Source organism: Hypanus sabinus, chromosome 17 (assembly GCF_030144855.1).
Source record: "Hypanus sabinus isolate sHypSab1 chromosome 17, sHypSab1.hap1, whole genome shotgun sequence".
Classification (NCBI taxonomy): domain Eukaryota; kingdom Metazoa; phylum Chordata; class Chondrichthyes; order Myliobatiformes; family Dasyatidae; genus Hypanus; species Hypanus sabinus.
In genome coordinates, this window is record NC_082722.1 from 29546312 (window position 1) to 29573249 (window position 26938).

Consider the following 26938-nt stretch of genomic DNA (forward strand, 5'->3'; position numbering starts at 1 on the left):
ACGTCGTCACTACCTCCTCCCATAGATGCTGTCTGGCCTGCTGAGTTCTGCCAGCATTTTGTGTTTTTATTTATTTCCAGCATCTGCAGATTCACTCGTGTTATCAGTGTTGTGTGTTCTTTGGTACCCTTGAATTCTGTCACAAGAGGGGGCTCCCATGAATAGAGTAACCAGATAGCAGTCATCACTGGAATTTCCTTCCTGGGATTGAAAATGGATACAAAGGGCTGATGATCTGTCACTAGTGTAAACTTTTGTCTGGAGGGAGTACTGGAACTTCTTTATTCCCCATACTAGACTAAGGGTCTCTCAGTCGATCTGTGTGTAGCTGCATTCGTCAGTTATCTTGAAGCAAACACAATTCAGATCCGTCTTTCTTAATTTGTGACAAAACAACTCCAATGCCATGAGGGGACACATTGCATCAACTGATGGGCAGAGATGGGTCATAATGAGTGAGCAGTTCATCCGATGTCATTAGTCTGTTTCCTAGAATATTTTTTCACATCTTTCAGACCACTCCCACTTTGCTACAGTGCTGCACCCATTGAATGCACTGCTTCAGATAGCAGCAATGTTCGGGAGAAACTGGTGGTAGTAGTTTACAAGGCCCAAGTATGACCTGAGTTGTGACATATTTTCCAGTGTGGGTGCCCATAGCACTGCTTCAATCTCCTCTTGTGATGTGTGTAAGCCAGGCTTGCCAATGACATGTCCACAATATGAGATTTCATTCTTGAAAAACTCCATTTCTCTTTGCACGCAGACCACACTCACTCAGCCTGGTAAGCACTTGACCAATATTCTGGAGGTGCTCTTCATCATTTTTGCTCGTCACAATGATGTCATCAAGATAAAACGAAGTTAAGATGGCACTAAACGATGACTCCTTTGCTTGCATTTTTGGAAACAGTTCTACTTGTAACTTTGACATCTCTTTTTCCTTTTTAAGGTTCTTTTGAAGACCCTGACCTTTGTTCTTTGCAGGAATGGGATCTGCTCTCAGGGGCTCAAGACCAGCCACTTTTTGATATCCCAAGTACATGGCCAGGAAGGCTAGCCTGCCTTCAGGGTTCCAGATTTTCGTGGCTCTGGAGATGGGCTGATCCTAGGCTGGTGCCCCTGACTGAGTCACGAGAGAGAACCTGGAACATCAGGCGCAGCAGGTTAGCTGCTGTGGTTTACGTGTCTGAACAGCCATGCCTTTCTGGTGCTGGTTCTCTGTGAGCGGAGCTTGGAAAAAGCGACACACACTTTTTAACATTGTAAGTCAGTGAGTTGTTTGTTTTACCTCTCTTCTTGCTGTGAAACAGGGATACCTTTTCCCCCCTTATTCAGGGGGTAGACTGCCTGTGGTGTGTAGAGTAGTCTTTGGGGTACAGCAAGTCTGTCTCTTTATTGATACTTAGCTGCACGTTTGAGTGCTCGGTGGCGGGTGCTGATGCTATTTTGCTGGTGGGGGGCATTGCCTTGCTGCTGCTTGTGTGTGGGAGGGTGAACTGGGGGGGGTTTGGGGTTCTAATGTTTTATCTGTCATTCATTTTTCGGGGCACTTCTGTTTTGTGGAAATCTGCAAAGAGAAAGAATTTCAGATTGTATATTGTATACATTTGACATTAAATGTACCTATTGAAAGGCAATAGCGTTCCTAGGATATCTTGGAGTACTCGGTCCATTGCTCTTTGCCAATCTTTGCTCTTTACTGGAGCTGATCTGACGCTAAAGACAAGGCAATTATAGTGGAACAGTCCCTTGTGAGGAACTTCCTGCTCATCTCCTCAATCTCCATTTGCAGATAGGCTTGTGACAAGTCAATCTTTGAAAACCTCTCCCTGCCCGCCAAGGATGCAAAAATGCCTTCTATTCACAGCAGAGGGTACTGCACAGTACGCATCACCAAGTTGATGCTCCCTGAAATCCCTACGTATGCAAACGGCTCTGGCCTTCCCTTACTCGATCACTGGGACAATAAATGGGGTCCCAATCACTCCATTCCATCTTGGAAAGAATTCCAGATGCCTGCAAGCTTTGCAGTTCAGCATCTACTTTAGTATGTAGTGCATCAGGCACCGGACACACTTTATGGAATCTTGGAGTTGCTGCTTCATCTGGTTCAAGTCTGGTCTTCATGCCTTTCAGTTTACCAATCCTCTTCTCTTAGCATTAAGCAGCTGTGATAGTCTCTGGTTAGTGCTACCACTTGGGCTGCAGTTGCCTGTTGATTTCACACAGAGCACTTCGATTGTGTGGCAGCCTAGTTGACTTTTTCCTCAACAATTCATGTCCAAAAAGTGCTGGCCCTCCATTTTTCAATACAAAGCTCTAACTGCTGTGTCTGGCCTCCACACGTCACATTTACTTTCCATTTGCCTTTGGCACTTTCACCTGTGCAACTCTTTAGCATCACTGATCTCTTCTCCAATAGTGTATTAGAAAACAGTCTGTTGTAGTCAGCCTCTGGAATTATGGACAAAGCTGACCCTGTATCCAGCTCCATTTTCAGTTTTACACCTGACACATCTATTGTGATCTACTTCAGTAATATTATGCTGTTCTAGGCATTACAGTTCATTTTTGTCAGACTCTATGTTGTTTGATTCTGTTTTACATTCAGTGACTTTATGCATTTGCTTAGTTTGAGACTTCTCACTGTTATACCTCCTGTCTGACCAGGACACTCTCGCTATGTGACCTTGTCTGTGACACTTCCTGCAGACCTCTTCTTTGAACCAACAGTCATTTGCATCATGGAAGGATTTGCCACACCTTTTCCTTTTTTGCACCATTCAGGGATATTTTGTGCATTTCACATTCTAACCTCCTTTTCCGTAGTTCTACTGCTTCCTTTGCCGCAGTCTCTAATGATACTTCAATGATCAATGCCTGTTTAAGGTCAGGTCTCTTTCGGACAGTAGCCTCGTTTGAGTGCTTTGGCTATGCATGCCACATACAAGCCTGTCCCTTGATGCATCAGGAAGTCCATCCCTAAAGTCACAGTACTGGGAAAGTTTGCATAGTTCTTCAATGTAGTTAGGATGGCTTTCATCTTTTGACTGGTTCCCTTTGTAAAATCTAAATCTCTCAACTATCAGCAGTGGGTTGTAAAATTGTAACAATTTCATCAACTGTCTTGCTTGCTGGAGTTACCAAGTTGCACAAGAGCCTGTACATTCTTCGATCCATTAAGTAGTGTAGGGGCTTTCTTTTGCCCCTCTATGTTGTTCGCATTATAATACAGTTCAGCCTTCTCTATATACAACCCCCAGCCTTCATTAGCACTATCAAATTTGTCAACTTTCCCAGCTGAAGCCATCACCACATTATTTTCACTTCAAATTCAACACACTTTTCACTGTTACTCGCGGGTCCCTTGGTTAGTGTCCATGACAGCTTTCTCGTGCTGTTTTACTCTGGCTGTTTCATCCAGTAACTGTTGGTGCAATTGGTGATACTATGACATGGTCCTTACTCATCGCCAATTTGTTGTGCACAGCTACATATTGGTTAAATACAAGCATACACACAGGAGATGGCTGTAACTGGTGTATTCACATTGCAGTGAGAGAGAGAACAATGCATGCATAGCCAACAGATCATTACATAGTGCAAAGGGGGGGGGGGGGTTATTGCTCTTAAAAAAAAAATCCATACATTACAGTACCCGTAGCTGCTGTGTGGCAATGTCATGAAACCATTTCATAACCAAAACAGGAAGGTTGAAGTACAAGTGCCTAGACCGGGGGTCGGCAGCCTGCGGCTCCCGAGCCATTTGTGGCTCTTTCACCTCTGTGCTGCGGCTCCCTGTGGCTTTGGGAAATAATTGGTCAGTATTTAATTAAAATGTATTTTATGTTAGTTTGTTAGCTTTTGAAATGTAATTATGGTGATCTTGTACATTTCCTGCCACATCCGAAACGGCTCACAATTAGCCGGCATTCCGGCTAAGGGAGATAGCCTACGGGGGTTTGTGAGTACGCGTCTTTTGCAGCATCTGCGTCCATGGGGGCTGGGTTGAGGGAGGCTTAAAAGCAAGGCTGTTTAGTTCGAATAAAGCTATCTTTGACTGCAGTTTACTGACACCGCTACAACGTGTTTTTATCGCTGGCTGTCCAGACGGAAGGTGCTGAAACGCTTTGTCGCGTGTCTGGAAGAAGTGAAAACTTTCCTGGGCAGCAAAGGGCTCACCTTTCCTGAGCTGGAACAGCCAGAGTGGCTGGAAAAGCTACACTTCATGGTAGACATGACAGCGCACCTGAACACGCTGAACACAGCTCTTCAGGGGAAAGGACGTACAGCCCTGCACATGTTGGAGGATGTTTTGGCATTCGAGCGCAAGTTGACAGTGCTTGCCAGAGATTTACAGAAAGGCACTTTGTCTCACTTCCCCAATTTGAGAGAGTTCAAACAAGGTCACGACATGATAATTTCGGAGTATTTACATTCTACAATCATCGCAATGCAAACATCGTTTGGGAAACGCTTCTGTGAGTTCAGAGAGGAAAAAAACACATTATCCTTCCCGGTCACTCCCTTAAGCATCGATCCTTCCCTACTGAATACGACTGCATTGGCAGGTGTGAGTCAACCTGATCTTGAGATGGAACTGGCCGACATAGCCGACAAAGACATATGGGTGTCCAAGTTTAGACGCTTGACAGCAGACCTTGAAGATGTTGCCCGTCAGAAGGCCGTTCTTGCTCAGAAACACAAATGGAGTGATATTGAAAACCTCACAGATGACAGCTTGCGATCCTGTGTAAAGATGAAGGTGACATCATACAGCCCTGATGTGCAGACGCTGTGCGCTGAGGTCCAGGAGCAGAAATCCCATTAACCAAGTATGATAAATATTTTAATTGCCTATTATTTTACTTATATTCATATTTTTTCATTGTTCAGTGAAATAGTCCTTTTATTTTTCAGGCTGACAGCTGGCTGATGTTATTTTTGGTTTGCTGCTGGCGGAAAATTTAAGTTCGGCGTTTTTCATAAATACAAGAAGGACTCAAATAGACATTGAATATTTTACTTAAAAGTAACTTTCAACCCAACGTCTTTTTTTCGGAGTTCAAAATGTTTTTGTTGCATGCAGAAATGTAATTTCGTTTTCTCTGCAGGAGTTCATCAATTTCATAAATGCAACACATTATAGTTTGTTTATACATAGCATAAAGGCAAAAAAAAACGTTGTATGCAGTGTTATTTCATTTTAAATGTCAAACGGGTTTTGCGGCTCCCAGTGTTTTCTTTTCTGTGGGAAACGGGTCCAAGTGGCTCTTTCAGTGGTAAAGGTTGCTGACCCCTGGCCTAGACAAAAGGTATTTCCTGTTCTAGCAAGCTTGAGTGAAGGAAGGTCACCATACAATAGACAAAGTGATCAACTCCAAAAGGACACTGACACAATGAGACCACTTTCAGACTGGAGGATCATCAGCTCATTCGGTCTGGGTAGGCTCCAACCTGATGGCATGAACACTGATTTCTCCAATTTCAGATAATTTCTTCCTCTCTTCTTTTCCAGTCCTGAAGAATGGTCTTGGTCTGAAATGTCAACTGTTTGTTTATTTCCATGGATGCTGCCCAACATGCTGAGTACCTCCAGCATTTTGTGTGTGTTGCTTTGGATTTCCGGCATTTGCAAAATGTCTTGTTTATAATATACACAATTCAACTTTAAAAATAAAATGACTCAAGCATCAATGGGAGCCATATCCAGGCTATGGCATTTTTAAATAGTCGGAGGAATGTTGGGGCAAGAGGTGAGGTGGTGGAAAGAATACTTCACTGCAATACTTCAAAAAGAGATACACTTGCAGGAGAGAGATGAACATGAGTGATGAGGCACAGGAATAGTCTGAGGCAGAAAGGGTGAAAGACCTTAAGGAATAGTTAAACTGGGTAGCAGGATAAAGGTGAGAAAGTAGAATGGAGAAAAGAATGAAACAAAATTTTACTTCATTGCAAAAAAACAGAATCGCTCAAGTTGCAATGCTAATTTGTAGAATGTTTTCAATATTTTGTTCAGAGTTATTGATAATAACAAGCTCCATCAGATTTAGCGTTGAGTAATAATGTAGAATTAGACTGCCTTGACGGATTGTGACCATAGATTAAGTGTGACACCAAGCCTGTGACATTCTGTACCATTCAGCTTACCTTTGCCCTATTAGTCGTTACCCACCTAACACCACGTCTGAGGAGAAGCAACACAAAAACAGAGTCAACACTAAATAAGGCAACTTTGAAGGAATGAGAAATTAATTGGGCACAGCAAACTTAGCTGCACATTGAAAGTATTTCAAATTGTTGGGTGCATATCACAAGATAAATAAAACAGTAAACTGAGCATAACAGCATAATGAGGCAGGAAGTTGCATCACATGAAGGTACAGAGGCTCAGTGAATCAAGGGCAAGGAGAAAAACCGAATGGGATGAATTTATAACTTATGAAAAGGTATTAGTACAGAAAACACAGGTAATAGCAGCACGGAGCAAAGGGATGATGTTAAATAGAGGGAAAATGAACCAGAAAACAAGGAATTTACCAAGTCTTCACAAACACGACAGGAAACGGGGAAAGTAACAGATACATGATGCTATAAGAGGTGCCAATGCAAATTTTAAGGACTGAGAAACTCGATTGCTACAGGCTTCATAGCCAACTGTAGGGAAGTTGATGTAGTCTCATTGAATGAGAACCCGAACAAGTATCAGCTGGCAAAAGCTAAGCATGATATTTTTAACATGTATGAATAATCTAATTACATTTGAGAAAGTCACAGATGGAGGTTGATAGGACAGATTCCTAGAAACGTTGTGAGACTTCTGGAAGTTACTTGAAAAGGATTCAGAGCAGATGATATAAACTTGGAGGGCTCCAATAATAATTAGCCTTTGGAGCATGGGTTATGGGACTGAAGAGCAAGGGGCAAGTACCTTAGAAGGATGAAGCTTCAATTCAAACGAGGACAGTACAGTCACGTAGCAGCTAGAGTAGTGTTTTATAGCACCAGTGAATGGGGGTCAATTCCCAATGCTACCTATAATGAGTTTGTATGCTCACTCCACGTCCACATGCATTTCCTCCAAGTGATCTGGTTTCCTCCCACAGTCCAATGATGTTATGGGTTGGTAAGTTTGTGGGCATGCTACACTGGCACCAGAACCTCACGACATTTGCAGGCTGACCCCAACACAACCCCGGACTGCTCTGGCCACTGAAGCAAACAATTCGTTGGATGTTTCAAAGCTCACGTGACAGAAAATTCTAATTGTGAATCTGACATTCTGATTGGCTGCAACACCATCTGGTATAGGTGGGGAGGGGGGGGTAGCTACTGCGTAGGATTGAAGAAAGCTCCATCGTAGATAACAGCCGCTGCAGTATCCAAGACATCATCAAGGCACTGTGCCTCGAAGGTGGTCTCCATCATTAAGGACACCCAACACATGCCCTTTTCTCACTGTTACCATCAGCAAGGAGATACAGAAGCCTGAAGGCACACACTCAGCAACCCATAAAGACTACCACACTCACAGTTTTTATTGTGTATTGTAATGTACTGCTGCTGCAAAGTTAACAAATTTCTTGACGTATGCCAGTGGTATTAAACTGAATTCTGATTTGAGACACAAGAGATCACAAATACTGGACTAGAAAATTTTGACCCTAAGCACCGACTGTCCATTTCCCTCTGAGAATACAGCCTGCCCCACTGAGTTCCACAGCAGCTTGCTTTCTTTGCTTCAAAATATATTATTCCATCAAATAGCAAAATGGAATTCAGGTATTTAGATGGCTGATTACTGAGACAAATGAAAGGACTGGAATCAAATGTGGGTGGAGTTCAACTGAAACAATTATGAAGCCATCTTGACAGGACTATAATAATAAACTGTAATATCTTTTGTTGTAGCAAGATTCCAGAAGCAAGGTAACAAAGGAATTTCAGGTATTCATGTACAAGATAGACAAATCTAGATGGGTCTTAACTCCACCACTGCCAAACCCAATGCTTTTGTTTAAACTAGATTTCACTACCTAAATTTCAAGCCGCTGCACATCTCCTACCCAACTAGACAGTCCTATACACTGATGCTCTTCTTCTAAACAACTTCAGTCCAAATTGCTGAAAATAGAAGAACAAGACAAAGGTAGTCCTGATGAAGGATCTTGGCTCAAAACATTCACTCTTTATGCCTTTCCATGGAGGCTGCCTGACCTGCCAAATTCCTCCATCATTTTGTGCATGGGCTACACTGGATTTTCAGCATCTTCAGAAATCTTATGGTAGTGATAGTAAAAGGGGTGTTCACGTATTGCCAGTTATATTTTCAGCCCTTCTAGCCTTATCCGTATCACTAACCAGTGAAGCATTTTCCACAGTTTGTAACTTCAGCTCGTCTGCAGTAAACATTGGTATAGTAAAAGCATTTTTACTATGAAAAGGGTAGTGCTCTGCAGCTCTCCAGGTTTAAATTTCAACCCAAATGTCCCCTGCATCAAAGAGGAATTGCAAATATCTGCATGGAAATTAATCCTACCAATAAAGGTAACTAGCAACGAAAGTGCAAGAACAGTTTTTCCTGATCACAAAGTTAAATGCAGCTTACCTGCCAGAAACCTGGCTCCCTGCTTTTAACCATTGACCAGACTAACTACCGACTACTGAAGCCAGAGGAGAGAAAGCAGGTAAATACTTCAGAGTCGAGAAACAGCTGTATGCCAGATGAAGAAAGATGCTGGGATCTTTCAGGAAAACACAACTGGAATATTACTAATAATACCAGGAAAGAAGAGACAAATAAACGGCAATTAAAACTATCAAGTCTTGCCTACAATTATAACAAACATTGCTTAATTGCTGAGCAGGTTGATAGCAGTGCGAAAATAGAACCGTTCATAAAATATGATGTTATCAATGTAGTAATATTAAACCAAAGTGTTGGAAATATTACACCTGCAAAGGATCAACAGCTGAATAGTTTAAAGGGTAGTAGCTGTTCTTGAACCTGGTATTACGGGACTTCAGGTTTCTGTACCCGCTACGTAATGGCAGCTGTGAAATTACAGCATAGCGCAAACTGGTGGGAATCAACTACAAAATACAAAACTGACAATACCATCCCATATCTATAATAAAAAAAAATTAAGGGTACAGCAACCATTAGAGCTGATGGATCAGAGCTGCAACAACCTAGCTTCAACTCTAACTTTTGGTGCTGAATGTGTGACATTATCAATGATACATGATTTTCCTCTGGTTTCCTCCCACGTTCCAAAGCCAGGAAATTTGATTGGTTAATTGGTCACCATGACATCCTCATGTACAGGAGAGTGAAAATGGTCTCTTGGTCATTACAGACCATGATCATATGGCAGTCCTAATAAAAGATAGTACATTTAATCTCAAGCTAAGGGATATTAATTGAGAGAAAAGAAAAAGGGTTTTTAGTCAATTGCTTATAAACTGACTTTACATTTAGAGAGCGTGGGAAGGAAATGACCAGACCTTTCACCATCCTGGTTTTTTTTTGGGGGGGTGGCGGGGGAAGGAACCAGCTCTCTTCTGGTTCGGGAGAACTATCAAGGAGCAAACAAGCCTCAGGTAGATCAAGTGGAAGCTCAGGACAACATTATTACAATCCTTCCAATAAACTTAAATCGAAAGTTATCAACATTTCTTTAAAATGTCTTCACACAAGGTAATAAACATTAGTTAGAGAAACCAGAGGCCCACATTGGAGGATCAGAGGTGGAGAGGGTTAGCAACTTAAACTCCTGCATTTTACCATTTTAGAGGACCTGTCCTGGACCCAGCACACAAGTGCAATTGTGAAGAAAGCACAGCAGCTTCAGTCTGTTTCTGGATGAAGTTGCAGACTTGCAGCATACAGCACAATAACTTAATCACACACAAAATGCTGCAGGAACTCAGCAGGCCAGGCAACTTCATGGAAAAGAAAGTCAACAGTGGATGTTTCAGGGCAAGATCCTTGGGCAGGACTCCTTCACCATCACACGACTAATTTTTACCTCATGTAAACAGCCACTGCAAGCTGCATCATTTAACTTCAACACTGAGATTCTCCCCAAGCCTCCAATTCCCCTTCAAAAGCCACCTTTGATCAAACAATTAGTTTTGGCTTGGGTACTTCACTTTCATTTCCTCCCTGACACCGGTGCAGTTTAAACTGTTCTACACTACAAATACAGCATCAAACATGGGGGTGGGGGGGGGGGGGGGTGGGAATGCACATCAAGGTTAGAGAAGTGTACATTAATTTTGAATAGTCATTTTTTAAACCAACAGTCTGTACATTTCAACCTCCATCACATGGGCCCAGTGCATTTCTTATTCATCTGTGGCTCAAAACAACCCAACTGCTAAACATCAACTTCCATGCAAAGCCTGGATTATTGAATTAGTCTAATCTAACACATGCACTTAGTCAATAAACTGAGTCCTGGAGAGCACTCAGAACATCAAAACTTGGTGGAAATGGCTTTCAGCACACTTCGCCCTGTAAGAAACTCCTTTTCTTGATGGATGGATAGATTGAATTACCTTGCTTTATCCAAACAGCAAACGCAATTGGAAAACCTCACCCTGTCATGTTGTTAGTGGTTCGTTATTAGCTGCCCAGAAAATTTCTGTCGTGCATTTGAAGGTAGATTACTTGGCGAGTACACCAGAGATCGTCAAAGAATCTGCAGTCCAAAGAATGTGGACTACAATATTTACCATTTAAAAGATACAATTTGTAACAATCTACTGCCTATGCTTTCCAAATTTGTAAGTACAAGTCATGAACCTATTTTCACTAAAGAGTTCTAGTGTTGTGTAATATTGCACAAGTTCAGAAATTCAAACTCCCGCTGAAATTATACTTCCCTTTTGTACTTTGTCCAGCCACAGTAGAAATGAACGGAGGTTTGTTGTTTCTGAGGAAGAAATAACCAAGGTTTCAAAGTACATTTATTATCAATGTATACAGAATACAGCTCAGATTAGTCCTCCCGTAAGCAGCCACGAAACAAAGAAACATCATGGAACCCGTTCAAGAAAATATCAAACACCTAATGCTTGGGGAAAAAGAACAAATTGCACAATTGGCTAAAAGTGAGCAGATATACTGTACATAATATTAAACCAAAGGTCCAGTAGTGCTCATGTAGTTCAGTGTCACACTGCTAGCCCAGTGCAGGGCAAAACATTCTTCACCGAAGCGTCCCAGGCCACATCAATAACCTCAACCAAACCACTCCAAAAAAAAAAGCAAAAGGAGCAACCAGAATCCAGGAGCACAAGCAGATTGAACCCCCAAGTCCCCCAAAAACGAGTCCACAGCCTCTCCAATCAATCCTTGCAATGTGGATCCCCTCCTGCACTTTCCTCCAACAGCAGCTAGCGAGACGGGTCGTACGCAGGCAGCCAGTGCTGAACACCTGCTTGCCCTGAGCTCTCGTCCTTAACCTCGCTCGATGCCGCAGCTGGAGAAAAGGATTGCACCCCATCTCCAGGCTTCCAGACAGCACACTCCACTCCAAACCTCACCCAATTCCCTCAGTGTGGGCAAAGTGCCAGATGGCTCAAATGGTACAAATCACAATCAAAATGTAAACACAGGTTCCAATCAGTGTAGAAGCATATTTGAAAGAAATAAAAGGTCATTTTGTGCATGGTCTACAGGATGTCGCCATTGGTTGCGTTGCTTGCTGGTGCCACCTTGAAGCCTTACAATGAATAGCTCAGAGAACATACAAAAGCCATATAATGACCAACTTGGGGTTAAATCCTTACAGATGCTGTAACTGGAAGACTGGACATTATAGACTTTTCTGAAAAACAAATTAAATCACTTGTAACTAATAACTAAGGGAAAAAATTAATGCTGAGACAAAATTAGATTTTTGTGCCTGATGAAATGCAGAAGCCAGTGAGTTTTGTCTTTTGTGTTATTTACTTGGCAATACAGCATGGAGTCAGTCTTTCAAGCCAAGCGGCCCCAGCAACCCCACAAACCCGATTAACCCCAACCTAACCACAGGACAATTTACAATGACCAATTAATCTACCCAGCAGGCCTTTGAACTGTGGGAAGAAACCCAAGCACCTGGGGAAACCCCACACATTCCACAGGAAGGATGGACATAGATTCCTTACAGAACCGTGCCAGAACTGAACTGCAAACTCCAGAAATGCCCAGAGCTGTAATAGAGCCATACTAACCGCTGATACAAAGTTATTAGACTGGAACAGACATGATGCAGCCAGTTCCCAAAGGACCAACTGAGCCAACACTCCACACCAGAGCAGTATTCTGTGAGATTAGAGGAGACCACAAACAGCAGCCTGAGAATTCATCCTTGGGACATGAAGCATGCTTAAAATGTTTCTGTGATTAAGAAAAACAAACCCACTTAATCTTACAAGGGCAGCAGTTCATTCTAATGAATAGGATTGGGCCAAATAAGAGACCGCTGATCTTCAGCTCAGCACTAGTTAGATGTATGGAAGTTAGACCTACAAGGATGAAGGGTCATTTGCAGTTATTAGGGAATTCTTCGCCATGATTACTTTCATCCAGCTCACAGGGGCAACAAGTAAACTTTGTATGAGGCTGCAAAGCAATGCCCTGGTATTTAAAAAAAAGTCTGGGTTCAGGTCATACTCTTCCTCATTCCCCTTTATTCTACTGACTTGGTCTTCCCTTCCTTCCCACTCACACATACCTGGATACAAAAACTTACGGAACTCGAGATACCAGAGGTATGAAACAGAGCAGCAATATATACCTAATCTCTGTTGGTAACAATGCTGTTGCACAACAGAATGTCATGTACAAACACTTACTACAATTAGAGAACACCACACCCTCTTGTGACTCCGTCACTGTTAACAATACACGAGTACACCGTGAAAGCTATGATGCAGCAAAATGCAGAGACTGGCTGCCTGAGGAATTTGTCAATAAAAACCACTGCAATCAATGACATTTGTACAAGTATCAATGGCAACTTGAGTCATTAGTTTAGACCCCACCCAAAAATGTTCTTATGAATCTGTAGGTGTCTTAAGTAATTTAAAAGCACTTTGCAGCAAAGTCTTAACCTGTCACTAGGTTAAGAAATAGATTCTTTCTTAAAGATGGCAATTTAAGAGACAGGAACTTAATGAATGGTCAATGCCAGCACAAAGCAATCTTAGCACCAAACTGAAACCTTGATCGGGAAGATTACAGTTCAAGCAGAATATGAAGACAATAGCAATTCCCTCCTCTAGTCCTCCGACTCAATTCAGCTCCAACATTTGTAAGGCTAAAGTGGTGTCATTACTTTGAATGCAGCCGGTATCCATGTCCTTATGGCCAGCATCTGACCTCACTCCCTTTACACTTGGTCCAAGGCTCTTTCACCCACGGATTTCACATTCCTTTCATTGATCAAATTCTTAATGATCTTTCCCTCCGATCTATAATCTACAAACAACCAATGTTAGCCATGTCATTTGTTAAACTTATGACCTAGTATATAAAATTTATGGACATAAATTAGGAAGGCATCAGGCACTAGAAATCCACAGCTAAGAATATTCAAATTTACAATGTGCTTAAAGTGCCCTAGACACTTTCTGAAAATTGACTGAATGTAATTGTCAAGTAGTACAACTGGTTTTCAATTGAGGGGGAAAGACACAAGGATTCCACACAGCTCATGTCCTTTAGTAACACTTGAGTCCCAGAGCAAAGGGGTCAAATCCCACCCCATGACTGGAGTACAAAAACCAAGACTGACAATCGAAAGTTCTGCTTAACTGGAGACGCCCTTTCAAAAGGGTCATTAAACCAAAATGTCATCAGCTTTGCACAGAACATAGACATTGACATCACAGGCCCTTCGGCCCACACTGTTGTGCTGAGCATACAATCTAGAAACTGCCTAGAGCTTCCCTGCTACATAGCCCTCTATTCTTCTACGCTCCATGTTCCTATCTAAGAATCTCAAAAGATCCTATCGTGTCTGCCTCCACCACTGTCACCAGCAGTGCACGCCACACACCCACCACTCTAAAAACTTACCACTGACACTGCCCCTTGTATCTACTTCCAAACACTTAAAAACTATGACCCCTCATGTTAGCTATTGGGAAATAGCCCCTGGGAAAAAGCCTCTGGCTATCCATGCCTCTCATCATCTTATACACTATCAGGTCACCTCTCATCCTCCGTCACCAGAGCAACAGGTTAGAAGATTTGGACTTAGTTGGCCAGTGTACAGTGCAGGCAGGATGGTAGTGGGAATTCATAGTCTCCCCGATGACTACACCTGCGGGAAGTACAGCCAAACCCAGCACATGAGAAACCACATTAAGGAGCTGCAGCCAGAGTTAGATAAGCTTAGGATCATCCAAGCAGCAGAGAAATTGATAGATCTGACTTTTGAGCAGGTGGTTACACCTAGAGTTCAGAACTTAGGGAGTAGATGGGCGAACACAGAGGCAAGGGAGATAGAAGTCAGTGCAAGGTCCCCTTTGGACATGGCCATTCCCCTCAGCAACGGGTATACCGCTGTGGGGGGGGGGGGAGGGGGGTGAAATGACCTATCTGGGCAAGGAAGCAGCAGTCAGCCAGCCCAATAGCACTGTGGCTGGCTCAGAGCCTCAGAAGGCTAGGGTGAAGTCAGGCTAATCAATATTCAGGGGGACAGATAGGAGACTCTGCAGCAGCGAGAGAGACACCGGGACAGTGTGTTGACTCCCAGGTGCTAAGGTCCAAGATGTCTGAGGGGTTGCAGAATTTTCCTGAAAGGTCGTGGTACATGTAGGCAGGAGAGGGGCTAGAGGTCTGCACAGCAAGTTTAGGGAGTTAGGAAGGAGAGCAAGACCTCCAAGGTGGTGACCTCCAGATTACTCCTGGTGATCAGACCCAGACATCAGAAGAGGAAAAAGCACAGACCCCTCATTGCAGGACCAATGGCTTATAACAACTGTCGAATGAGGTCAATGGGGGTTAAAGTCAAGGAAAATCCTATCTTTACTCTCACTACTCATCTTCCCTTTCAGAGAAACAAGAGATGGAACTGGTGTGGTTAACAACCCAGCCAACAACGGAGCAGGGAGAAAATTAAGAGAACTCAAGCACACAGGATGATTTTGATACAACTACAATGCAGAGAAACTTCACTGTGGACAGTCCCAAGCTCAGCTGCAAAAAGAGGGTTGGCCATGAGGCTAGCAAACTCATCTCATAGAACCCCAGAGCTACAGAAACGCCAACAGAAGCTCTTAAGACCTTATCCCCGGGAGAGAAAGAATGTTTTCCTAGAAGACGTTTGAAGTCACGTGGTGAAAGGTGAAGCAGCAGGACCTTTTGGCCCACACAGAGAACTCTGGGAAGTTGCTGTTAGCAGCCTGTGGCCTAGTAGGGGGTGATGCGCTCAAGACAAGGTAGAGGGAACAGAATGGAGTCCTCACAGGAAGCATCGTGTCTGAAGTGCAGTCAAGGAACAAGTGAGCCTACGGGCCTATTATAGATACTGGTCAACTTATTCCCCGAACCAGAGCAATTCTGAAAAGGGACCACATGAAATAAAAAAAAAGTTTCAGGTGGAAATTGGTATCAAAAGGATGTGCAAGAGCTATGGCAGGAATAGAAGGATTTTCCATGGGTGGACTAAAGTGACTGGTTGAGCCTTTGGTCAAGGAAGCAGCAAAGCTCCCAGCCTTTCTGTGACATGGAGGGACACTGGGACTGGATGCTCATCAAACTACCAGTGTGGTCAAGAAACTGAAAGCCTGCAGAAATCTTCACAGACCATCATCAGATGAGATTGGACAAAAGATGAAATAATGGAGGTGAGGTAGAAGAAATTAGTTTTTGTGGGACAAGATCAGGCAAAAAGGTAGTAGGTCAACTTGGACAGTCTCCACAGATGGTGCTAATCTTGTACAGGACAAGAAAATAGTTAATGCAGAACTCAGCACAGATCTGTGTGTAACAAACGATCATACTGTGCACCTTTGTTACAACTACAACAATGTACAAAGTTTTGCACTTTAAATATAGAGTGCCTCAAGGCCCTGAGCAGTGTAAACACTGAATCAACAGGAAATATTACAGAAGATGACCATTGAGTACTTCACAATGAGCGGAGAGATTTAGAGAATTTCAGAACAGCTAGTGGTATAAAGTCTGAGAAAGCCAGAATAAAAGAAACACCAAGAGAACAATTCAAAGTTAAAGTTATCACATAAAGTGAAAAGAATGACAGTCAATGAATAAAAAGTTTAATTGCTTTCTAAATGTCAATAGCTCACCCCCAGATCTGGACAGAGAATACCTGCAATTCCAGCTTTGGAAATTGACTTAAAGCACTCAATTACTGGGCCTCTAGCCTTTTCCTGGGGAGTATCATTGTTCACGTGCAGATGAGGTTTTGCATCCTCTTCATTTACTGAAGGTCAACTCTCAGCTGAAACAGCATGCCAACCTTTCATGATGAAATGACATCATACAAGCTCAACTGGAAGTATAAACTGAAGATCTGTAAGATTGAAGTATAAATATTATCAATGAAACGGCATTCCTTGGGGAAGGTTAAATCATTGCTCGCAAATACTCAACAATTTAAATGTTGACGTACTATGTTAGGTACATTTCAGAGGGTAGACAGTAACTTTCAGGGTACATTTAACAAGAGATGATCAGGCAGCAGAGTCAAAAGAGTCGAAGGCATTTCAGGGGATTAAAATGGATCCAGAAGTGAATTTGCTCAGTGCCTTTAAGAATCTGGCAGGTAATACTGAGGCACATTTAAGCAGATAATTTAGAAAGCAATAGTGGAAGAAATACTACAAGACTTTGCAGTTGTGGTTAGCTACATTTTGCTTAGCTAAAAGCCAATTCATGAATGTGTCCATGAATGGAAACAAGATCTTAAAACAAACAAGGAACATTTGATTAGTGGCAAAATCTTGTTTCCAAAATTCTATTTGATAAATACGAAAGCCAATTTCTTCCAGAAGCCAACAACATTACGCAAACTTTAAGCATACTACATTCACCAATTTTTAAAAGGGCATAAATAAATACGAGGTTTCAGTACCATATACAATCAAAGATTGCAGATTTCCTCCCAAGGAGGGAACGAAAAACAAATCCAAACTGTAAATACTGAAATTACGTGCATATTTGATATATTGTTGCCTGCATTACCAACTGAAATTTTGGCTCCGTTTCAGAATGAAAATGGCTAATCACAGACTCTTGAATGCAGATATTTAACATTATTCCCAATGCTTGTTTAGCATTTGCATAGCATCTTTGACAAACTAAAGATTAGCCACTGACAAAAATTAACTAATTTGGTCACAGCCAGTAATAGAATGGTGGCCAGGTCACCTATTCCAATCATGTTGGTTGAAGGAAAGATTTAAACAGGACAGCAGGGTAACCCTGTTCAACCCATGGCCACAATATTCCACATTATACACTTTTAACAGTTTACCCAAAAACGTCAGCACCTACAGCATAACAGTACAGAAACAAACATCTATTAACATTTGAGCTTAGTCTCAGCGAAGGAGATGAGCCAACAACCTGAGTGTTATCAGCCAGTCACAAGCTCAATAATGGAATGCAGTTTGACCACTAGTTACAGAGAACAATTCTCCCAAAAGGAGTATTCACACCCACTGGAGGAGCAGCAAAGTGCCTCACAACTACAGAAGTACACTGAACAATAGTACATTTTAGAACATACCGCCTAGGTAGCCACTTTCAGAAGGAAGATAAATATTGATAGAAGGCATATTCAGGTAGCTAAACAGAAGGGAGCTTTTAACTTGTTTGTTGTGTTCCATTAAAATGGGCAGGACAAGTGAAAAATAAATTCCTAGCACATAAAAATCTTCCAGTGGTCAATATTGAACTGAAATCCAGAACAGTCTCTGCAACCACAAAGTCTGCATTGTAATTAAAAAAAATCACTCAAGTGTGACACAGACTGCCTTTGGCCACACTTAGTACAGGAATATAGTGTAAAAAAAATAGATCCTAGTGTTGTCCCCCTCCACCTACAAAAAAAACAAAATTAAGTTTGTTGTAAAATATTGTTCCCTTGACACTTACTCATCAGCGTGCCGTTCAAGTCCATTACGTTCTGTTCAGGATTGTTATGGGCTACTCTGTTCCATTCCCTTCAAGGTCTCAAAAGTAAAATAACTTAACCATACAAAAACTTATGGATCCAAGGACAAATTTTACAACTGACACTTTCAAACACCAGCAAGAGATTTACTTGCTTCACAGGCCAAAAATCACCCACTACCATCACTTCCACCCCAGAGATCAAGACTGGTTCTTTTTGGGTGGGGGTGGAAATTATCATGCAAATCAATATTCATATCATATATGCAAGATAAAACATTAAAAGTTTGGTTCTTCCCCTATACAGAAAACGGTACCCAGTACTCCAAACTGGAAAAGCTTTGAGCTGTTTTTTTTAAATATAAAGCAGTGTCTATAATAACAGTGCAGCATGTTAAGTGACATGATCTTTTGCTGTGTCCAGAACTGATTTGTGCAGCAGATGGTCAACATGACAACAGAAGTCATTTTCCCCAAAATCTAGAAATGAGATTTCATTCCCAATTTTTTTAAAACCACTATTCATCAAGTTATTGCTCCTCTAACTCTATCTGCTTAAAAAGTTGTAATAAGCAAAAAAAAATTGTCACTGCCCATTTTGATTACTAGGTTGTTTGATTTAATTCACATCAAGGATGTCAACCAAGGATTGCTTACACCAACAGTGAATCTCCAGTTTCATTATGCCATGCAAGTCCATTATTACCTTTACTAGCTGTGATCATATAAACAAAATGAAAAATAACATCCTTATTAATAAATTACCTTTAACAAAATTCATAAAATTTTCCAATATTGTTCACACTGCAGGTTTTACCTATAGGAATGCACTGCAACCATAATTTCATCTAAATGCATTAATGGCAATGTCACAATATAATATAGCCTTCAACTTGAATTACTCCAGCATTTGTACAAGTGGACACCTTGGCAGTTTCAGTGCAGGGAACCTAAAAGACAGGACTTCATCAATTTGTTCCCAGGGTCGACATTTTCCAATGTTTTAGGTCCAGATTGAGAAACATTTACAGGCATACTCTGATAGGTAACATCACTTCACAAATTAATTACTGCAATTAAATATTAAGAGCAGCAATTTTTTTTGATGTACCATGCTCATGAAGTCTGTAGCCACATAGCAACAAGTTGCTGTTTTACCAAGACCTGCATTCAAAAATTTGTGTTTGTAGAATTACCGTCTGACATGCACGCCAGTGAAAAGCTCTCCAGAAGATCCAGAATGCATCATCTCATTCAAATGAAAAAATAGCTTTAAAGTTGTTATAAACAATATCCAGCAAAAACTATACAAGTCAAAATACACTAAAATTAACCCAATATTCAAAAGGCAACACGAGTGAATCTGCAGATGCTGGAAATAAACAAAAACACAAAATGCTGGCAAAACTCAGCAGGCCAGACAGCAACTATGGGAGGAGGTAGTGACAACGTTTCGGGCCAAAACCCTAGAGTGGATGAAAGCTTGTCCCGTAACCATGTTAGAGCAAGGCACACATTTCCAGATCTTACTGAATTAGTTAGCATTTTTCAATCAAGTTGTATGAACAAAAATAGCAAAAAAAATTAGAAAAAAATCACTTGGAATTTACACAGTAATTTAACAAGTAATTTCCAAACAGACCTTTAAAATGTTGTTATTTAATGCTAATGTTTTTAAAAATCATTTTAATGCACCATCTGAAGTTAGTGTTCTACTATAGTCAACGTGGCTTTGTGAAGGGAAGATTGTGCCTCACAAGCCTGATTGAGTTTATTTGAAGAGGTAACAAAAGAAATTGATGAGGGTAGGGCAGTGGATGTGGTCTACATGGACTTTAGCAAAGCATTTGACAAGTTCCCACATGATAGGCTCATCCAGAAAGTCATGAGGCATGGGATCAGTGGAACCTTGGCTGTTTGGATAAAAAAAATTGGCTTAAAGGAAGAAAGCAGAGGGTAGTTGTGGAAATATTCTGCCTGGAGGTTGGTGACGAGTGGAGTGCCACAGGGATCTGTCCTGGGACCCCTGCAATTTGTGATTTTTATAAATGACCTGGAAATAGAGGCGGAAGGATGAGTAAGTGAATTTGCGGATGACACAAAAATTGGAGGAGTTGTGGATGGAGCTGTAGGTGGTCGAAGGTTACAAGAGGATATAGACAGGATGCAGAGTTGGGCAGAAAAATGGCAGATGGAGTTCAATCCAGATAAGTGTGAGATGATGCATTTTGGAAGGACAAACCAGAAGACTGAGTATAGGATTAATGGTCAGTTACTTAAGAGTGTGGATGAACAAAGGGATCTTGGGGTTTCAATCCGTACATCCCTCAAGGTCACTACGCAGGTTGATAGGGTAGTTAAGAAGGCCTATGGGATGCTAGGCTTCATTAACAGGGGGACTGAGTTCAAGAGTAGAGAGGTCATGTTGCAACTCTATAAATCTCTGGTGAGACCGCACTTAAGAGTTTTGTTTTCAATTCCGGTCACCTCATTATAGGAAGGATGTGGAAGCTGTGGAGAGGGTGCAGAGGAGATTTACCAGGATGTTGCCTGGTTTGGAGAACGAGTCATATGAAGCAAGGTTAGCAGAGCTGGGACTTTTCTCTTTAGAGCGTAGAAGAATGAGAGGGGACTTGATAGAGGTCTACAAGATTATGAGAGGCATAGATAGGGTGGATAGTCAGTACCTGTTTCCCAGGGCACCAATAGCAAACACCAGAGGGCATATGTACAAAATTAAGGGAGGGAAGTTTAGGGGAGATATCAGGGGTAAGTTTGTGTTTCAAAAAAAAAAAAGAGGGTTGTGAGTGCCTGGAATTACTTACCAGGGATGGTGGTGGAAGCTAAAACATTAGGGATATTTAAGAGCCTCTTGGACAGGCACATGGATGAAAGAAAAATGGAGGGTTATGGGGTAGTGTGGGTTTAGTACTTTTTAAAAAAAAATGGATTATATGGGTCGGCACAACATAGAGGGCTGAAGGGCCTGTACTGTGCTGTAGTGTTCTACGGTTCTAAGTTTCAACTGTGCCTCAGTTCATCCACACCGAGTTTTCATCCCAGCCAAGTTACTAAGAGAGGGAAAAAAAAATCTGCCCTTACTCTCAAGTGCATTACTAATAGAGCAATGCATTGTTAGGAGAGGTCATTTTTTGCACAAGATATCGTACTAAATCCCTTCCTATTCCCCTCAGCTCTTTGCAGAATCCTGTATTATTTTAAAAAGAGCAAATTGTCAATACCTTGGCCAATTTATCATACTGCTGCATACAAATGTTTCATGTTTTGTAGTAGTGATTACATAGAGTCATACCACACAGCACTTGCCTTTCAGCCCAACTGGTCTATGCCAAACAAATAATTCACATCTAAGCTAGTCCCAGTTGCCTGCAACTGACTCATATCCCTCTAAACCTTGCCCACCTGTGCACCTGTCCAAGTTTGAAATTATTGTTAGTGTACCTCTCAACCACTGTCTGGAAGCTCATTTAATTTACTCACCACCCTCTGGGTGAAAAGCTACCCCCTAGGTATAGATCAAATCTCTCCCTCTCCCCTTAAACCAATGCTGTCAAGTTCTTGTTTCCCCAAAAGACTGAGCACATTCACCCCATGTCCCTCCTGATTGTCTACTCCATTCCAAGTCCCCAAACTGCCCAGCCTCTCTCCATAACCCAGTCAGAGTCCCAAAACATCCCTTTTGAATCTCCTCTACACTCAGCAACTTAGTGACACCTTCCGTCTCGCAGGGGGACCGAAAATAAACACAAAATTCCAAATGTTGGCTCACCAACATTTTGTACAATTGCAACACATCATCCTGACCTCGTGCTCCATGCCCTGATTGAAGGTGGACAGCATGCCAAAAGCCACTTTCACCATCCTGTCTACCTGCAACACCAGTAACAAACTCAGAGAACCATGTACTTGCACTCCTAGAGTACTCTAGTCCACAACACTCCCCAGGGCCCTACCATTCACATGGTCCTGCCTTCTAGGACATAAAGGGTACCGTTTTAAAGAGGAAAATCCTGTCTTTGAAAACATCAAAATATACAAACTGAATGTGGATTACAGAATCTGGATGTACCGACAAGACTTGACAGGAGTATTAATGCCAAAGATGTTTCAGATAAATCATTTTCCATATACGCTCATTCACTACACTGCCTGCACAATTATCAACTAAATCAAATTGTCAGGTCAGTGCAAGTAAATTATATTGTTTCCAGCTTCCCTTGATCACAGGTAGCATTGACAGTTTTACAATGATAGCAATATTTTAAAATCAACTCCACATCAGCTTTATGTGCAGAGGAATGACAAAGGGATTGAGAAAACTATTGACTCAGAAAGGAAATACATCATGGAAGGCCGACTCTGACAGACAACCCATAAATTAAAATAAACATTCAAATCCAGTAACAAACTCAGATGAAATTTAGGACACAAGCCAAGATTTCCAGGACTGTAATCCCATCAATACATTGGATGTTTTTTTATATATATACACACACAAGAAGTCTGCCATTCATCTGTTGTAAATTGGTGAGAAGTGGGTAAAAGAGACCATTGCTATTTTTAATCTAACAACCATCAAGAAATTCAGTCATACAGAATAAATCATTCCTGCCAAGTAGTTTTATGTCTACAGCATTGCTACATTAGCTAATTAAAGTACTTGAAGACAGAGTGCCATGGGCTTTTAAAAGGTCAGGAGTCACCAAGCATGGGATGCCCTGCATCATCAGCAAACATTACACTTAAGCACCTACAATTTGAAAGACAAACTGCAGCCCGCTGGTACACTTCATACAATTACTTCCATACTCCAGCAGTAACACACCAAATGTAGCTTCTTTCAACAGAAAAGGACCCCAAAGCACTTAATGCAGGATACATTCATGAGCTCAGATCGTGTCCAGTATGCTCCAATTTAGCAAACTGTTAAGCATTTCAGATAATGTTTTAAAAAAAGACTTTGCTCTTCTAAAAAAAAATGCAGTACATCTTAAAATACAAAATGTAAAAAGGGAAAATAATTTAAATGAAATAGTCATAAGTACTTTGGGACTTGGACAATAACTGATAAAAGTGGCCCACATCAAGAGAAAGTTACAAGTTTCCAGAGAAAATGAGTTTCACAGGGAGGTGTAACAGAGGCTACAGAAATGGATACTGCAACAACTGGATTGCGGCAAAGTTTAAAGCTACTTTGATATTACAATGTGTAAAGAAATCAGCATTTTGACAGTGCCACCAGCATCCTGTGTGGTATTCTTCACTGAAAGAACAGTTTCAGCTGTAGTGGTTCTGTACTCTCAACCTAACTTCAGGTGAAAAATGTCAACATGTTCAGGGGGAACCAATCACAAAATTCTGAATCCCGATCATAAAATTGTGGGAAACAATGCTGACAGATTTAGATGCTGGCACAAGGTAAATTTTGCCAATTTACCCTTGATACATTTAAAATAGTTAAGTCAAACTTGAAGCAAGCTAGCAAAAGGTTTATTATCTCATGAAAAGTTGAGTGAATATTACATTCACCTAGTGAGCACGAGTACAGGCAATAATAACCTTCAGAGTTCCTTGTCACATTTTCCCCAGAAAGTTTGTGTAACAGACATTTGGGGGAGAAACATCCAAAGTTATTTGACTATACTTGGATTCTATATTGGTTTGACAAATTGGAGGTTCTTCATTACATCTTCAATAACATTTTTCAAGCATCTCCAAGCACATAGGCTTTCTGAATATCCACCACTGCATTCTTGAATCTTGGAAACTACTTGCTTACCGACCAGAAAGGCACTGCAAATAATTAATTATATTAAAACTACTGAACATTTTATCATGCCAGCCTTTCTGATTTAATCAATCAGAAATACACAACAGGAAGTTGGGAAAACACCTCAGTCTTTCTATGTCTAGGATGGCAGCACTCAGTGAGAGAAAATTTATTGCAACATAGTTCATTCAGAAATGTGAATGCTCAAGACGTTCACAAATATTATGCAACATCCTTTCAACATCAAACACTAAAAGAAGTTTTGCTTACTTTATCTTCAATACTATTCACTAAATGACTTTGAATGGAATGACAAATTCACCCAACAAGATAATATTCAATTAAAATCTAATTTGCAAACTAATTATAATCCGTTTTTTTTTTACAACTCCAACACCTCCTTTGCCCACTAAATGGTCTCTAATAGAATCTAAGACTCTGCACCAGCGATATGAAACCACTTTGCTATTGCTGCATACAACAGCAGAAATAAAAAGTTCATAAGTGGTAACATGGGAAGTGCAATAGGCAATAGTGCAATAGACTGTACAGGCAATAGGCAAATGTGTCATCCACAGCTGTGTCCGAATAAGGTTGAGGCTGTGGGAGGTAGAGGAGATCGCTTAAGGAGGTTACTTGGTTTCAAAGTTTGCTGCCCCCACCACAATCGATTTGAGCAAATTGCTCATTCCTTACAATACTGGGAAGGGGGGGGGGGGGGAAGAGAAGGAAAGAGATGAAGAAACAGGAGAATCTATCAGCATGCTGCAAAGAAAAAATTACAGGAATCCTTCTTGCACAATGCAAGTTTCAGTAAAGCCTCTGACCCACTCCCATTTCAGAAAGCTTTTACTTCTTAATTGGTTTCTAACCTCATCACCTCTAAGACCATAAAATACAAGAGTAGAATTCCGCTACTTGGCCCCATCAAGTCTGCTCCACCATTTGATCATGGCTGATTTATTATCCCACTCAACCCCATCCCACTGCCTCCTCCCAGTAAGCTTTACCATCCCTCCCGTTTGAAAACGTAAGCTTCAATTCACCATGGGAGGAACATGCAATTGGTTATCCAAACAATCTTTGGGATGATTTATTAGGGCCCAATCAATGAGTTTTTTTTTTAAAAAAGCAGCAAGTAAACTGTTTTAACCCTAAAAACCAAATAAACTTATGCATGTCAGTTTGCAGCCATTTAATGCACCCATTTCTAGCATTAGTAAGTGGACCAGGTGACTCAATATGCCTTGTGTGCTAAAAATAGACAAAATTGTAACATGAACAATAGAGAAAGATTTTGCTAAAAATAGCATTCATTGTAAGTAACTACGTGCATTACTATTCCTTCTGGCTATTTTGCAAGAAGTTAAAGATTTAGCCGGATTCTTCCTACGACTGAGACCGTTTAGTGGGCAAAGAAGGTGTGGGAGTTGTAGGATACAGCGCACATTTAGAACAAGAAGTGATTAAGGCGCACTACATTATTGAGCGCTTGAGAGGCGCACAAAATATCAAGGCACTATTGGACTCTGTGACACTCGTTATACAGTACGTCTCAATATTGTGTTTACGGGATACAGTTCCAGCACCAGCCTTTTAATGGAAGGTCGCAGTTAGTCACGTTTTTTGACTTACCGCGTCTCTGAATGATGACTCGCAGTAAAGGGTTGGCAGACGAGACCGCTTTGTGATAATTGTCATCGTTGTTAATGGGTAGTAAATCCCCGTGGATATCGGTATACCCCAACAATACGTCCACGTGTGGTATCTGATGGACGGCTTGAATTAGCTGGTAAAATTCCTGAAACCCTCCAATGTTGGAACGCTTTAGAGCGAATCTTCGGAATTCGGCATCGAACTGTGGGAGGGAAAACGGAGTTTCCAGCACCTGCATCCTTAACACGCCAAGCCAAACAGGCTTACATCGGATTAAAACAACACCAATCCAAAAATATTGCTTAAATAAATCAGATTGTAAATCTAAAAAAATTATTCCAGGAGCAACATTTAAAATATTTTATAACATATAATATCATTAAATATGGCTCCAATATTAACAGCCAATAATGAGAATTGTGCTGGCGAGAAATGGGCACCATTGCTTAAAGAGTGCCCAGAAAGGACTGAATGACAATTGACTGAAATATAAAGAGTCGCAATTAGAAGAATCCGCCACATTTCTACGTCTTGGGTTTTTTTTAAAAAAGGTAGGTGAGGTTTGTTTACATCAATAGCGGATCAATTCGACCCGAGGAACAGCGCAGCGCAAGTAACCGTGGTCCGCACGCATTTACGAATATAACACACGCAATCACTGGAAAACATCCAAAAAAAACCGAGCGAACAATTGAACTCTGGCTCGTTTTGTTGCATTGTTACATAACCTGAACCACCTTACGTTATTATAAAAACTCACGGTAATATTTGGGGTTTAATAATACACGACCAATTCAGCCCTTGAGAGAAACAAAGTTACATAATACATCAAGCAATTAATAAATTGTACCTTGCTTTTCACTTCGATAAGATTGTCTACTGTTCTGGCGGGTGTCCTGTGATGCCTGGACATGATCTCTCAGTGCTTCCCACCGGTTATACGTGAACCATGCACCGCCGAAACTCCACTGCAGGTAGCTGCACTGTTACAGTATAGAACTGATTCCTGCAAGAACACCACTTATCCACCGTACGGTCCCGACGTCACTGCGCGATGACGACTCCCGCCTCCTGAAATTAATGAATGGCTGCTGTTGGGAACAGAGGCGGGGCCAGAACAGGTGTCATTGGTACGTCATCAAGAATGTTGCTGTCAAGTAACGATGGCAACAGTAGAACGCGATTGTATGTATCATTTGGCAAGAATTTTTCAGATCAGTCGCTTCCAGTTACGTGTAAGGAATGAAAAGTTCGCTTCCCAGGTTTAATCCTCTTACTGAGTCTTTCAAATAAACACCAGAAGGAAATATGCATTTATGTATTATTTCGTCATGCCTTTC

The 26938-nt window shown here is 41.4% G+C and overlaps 2 protein-coding genes across 3 annotated transcripts in view; one reads left to right on the plus strand and one right to left on the minus strand.

The window, feature by feature from the left end:
* The window catches only part of pard6a (par-6 family cell polarity regulator alpha), an 87018-nt gene extending 60383 nt beyond the window's left edge, over positions 1 to 26635 (minus strand). The window contains exons 1-2 of the mRNA XM_059992760.1: positions 26449 to 26635; positions 25578 to 25800 (exon numbers count right to left, since the gene is read on the minus strand). Of these exons, the coding sequence (XP_059848743.1) occupies positions 25578 to 25800; positions 26449 to 26511 (286 nt within the window). The 5' untranslated portion in view covers positions 26512 to 26635. The remainder of the gene's footprint in view (positions 1 to 25577; positions 25801 to 26448) is intronic.
* On the plus strand, positions 3733 to 15189 carry LOC132406787 (general transcription factor II-I repeat domain-containing protein 2-like). Of its 2 annotated transcripts, none has more exons than XM_059992762.1 (2): positions 3733 to 4838; positions 15067 to 15189. In XM_059992762.1, the coding sequence occupies exon 1, from the start codon at positions 4232 to 4234 to the stop codon at positions 4832 to 4834; it is 603 nt and encodes a 200-aa protein (XP_059848745.1). In that variant the 5' UTR covers positions 3733 to 4231; the 3' UTR covers positions 4835 to 4838; positions 15067 to 15189. The 2 variants fall into 2 exon arrangements, with proteins under 2 accessions (XP_059848745.1, XP_059848744.1); XM_059992761.1 differs by lacking the exon at positions 15067 to 15189 and adding an exon at positions 4924 to 5114.
* Positions 26636 to 26938: the final 303 nt, after the last annotated feature.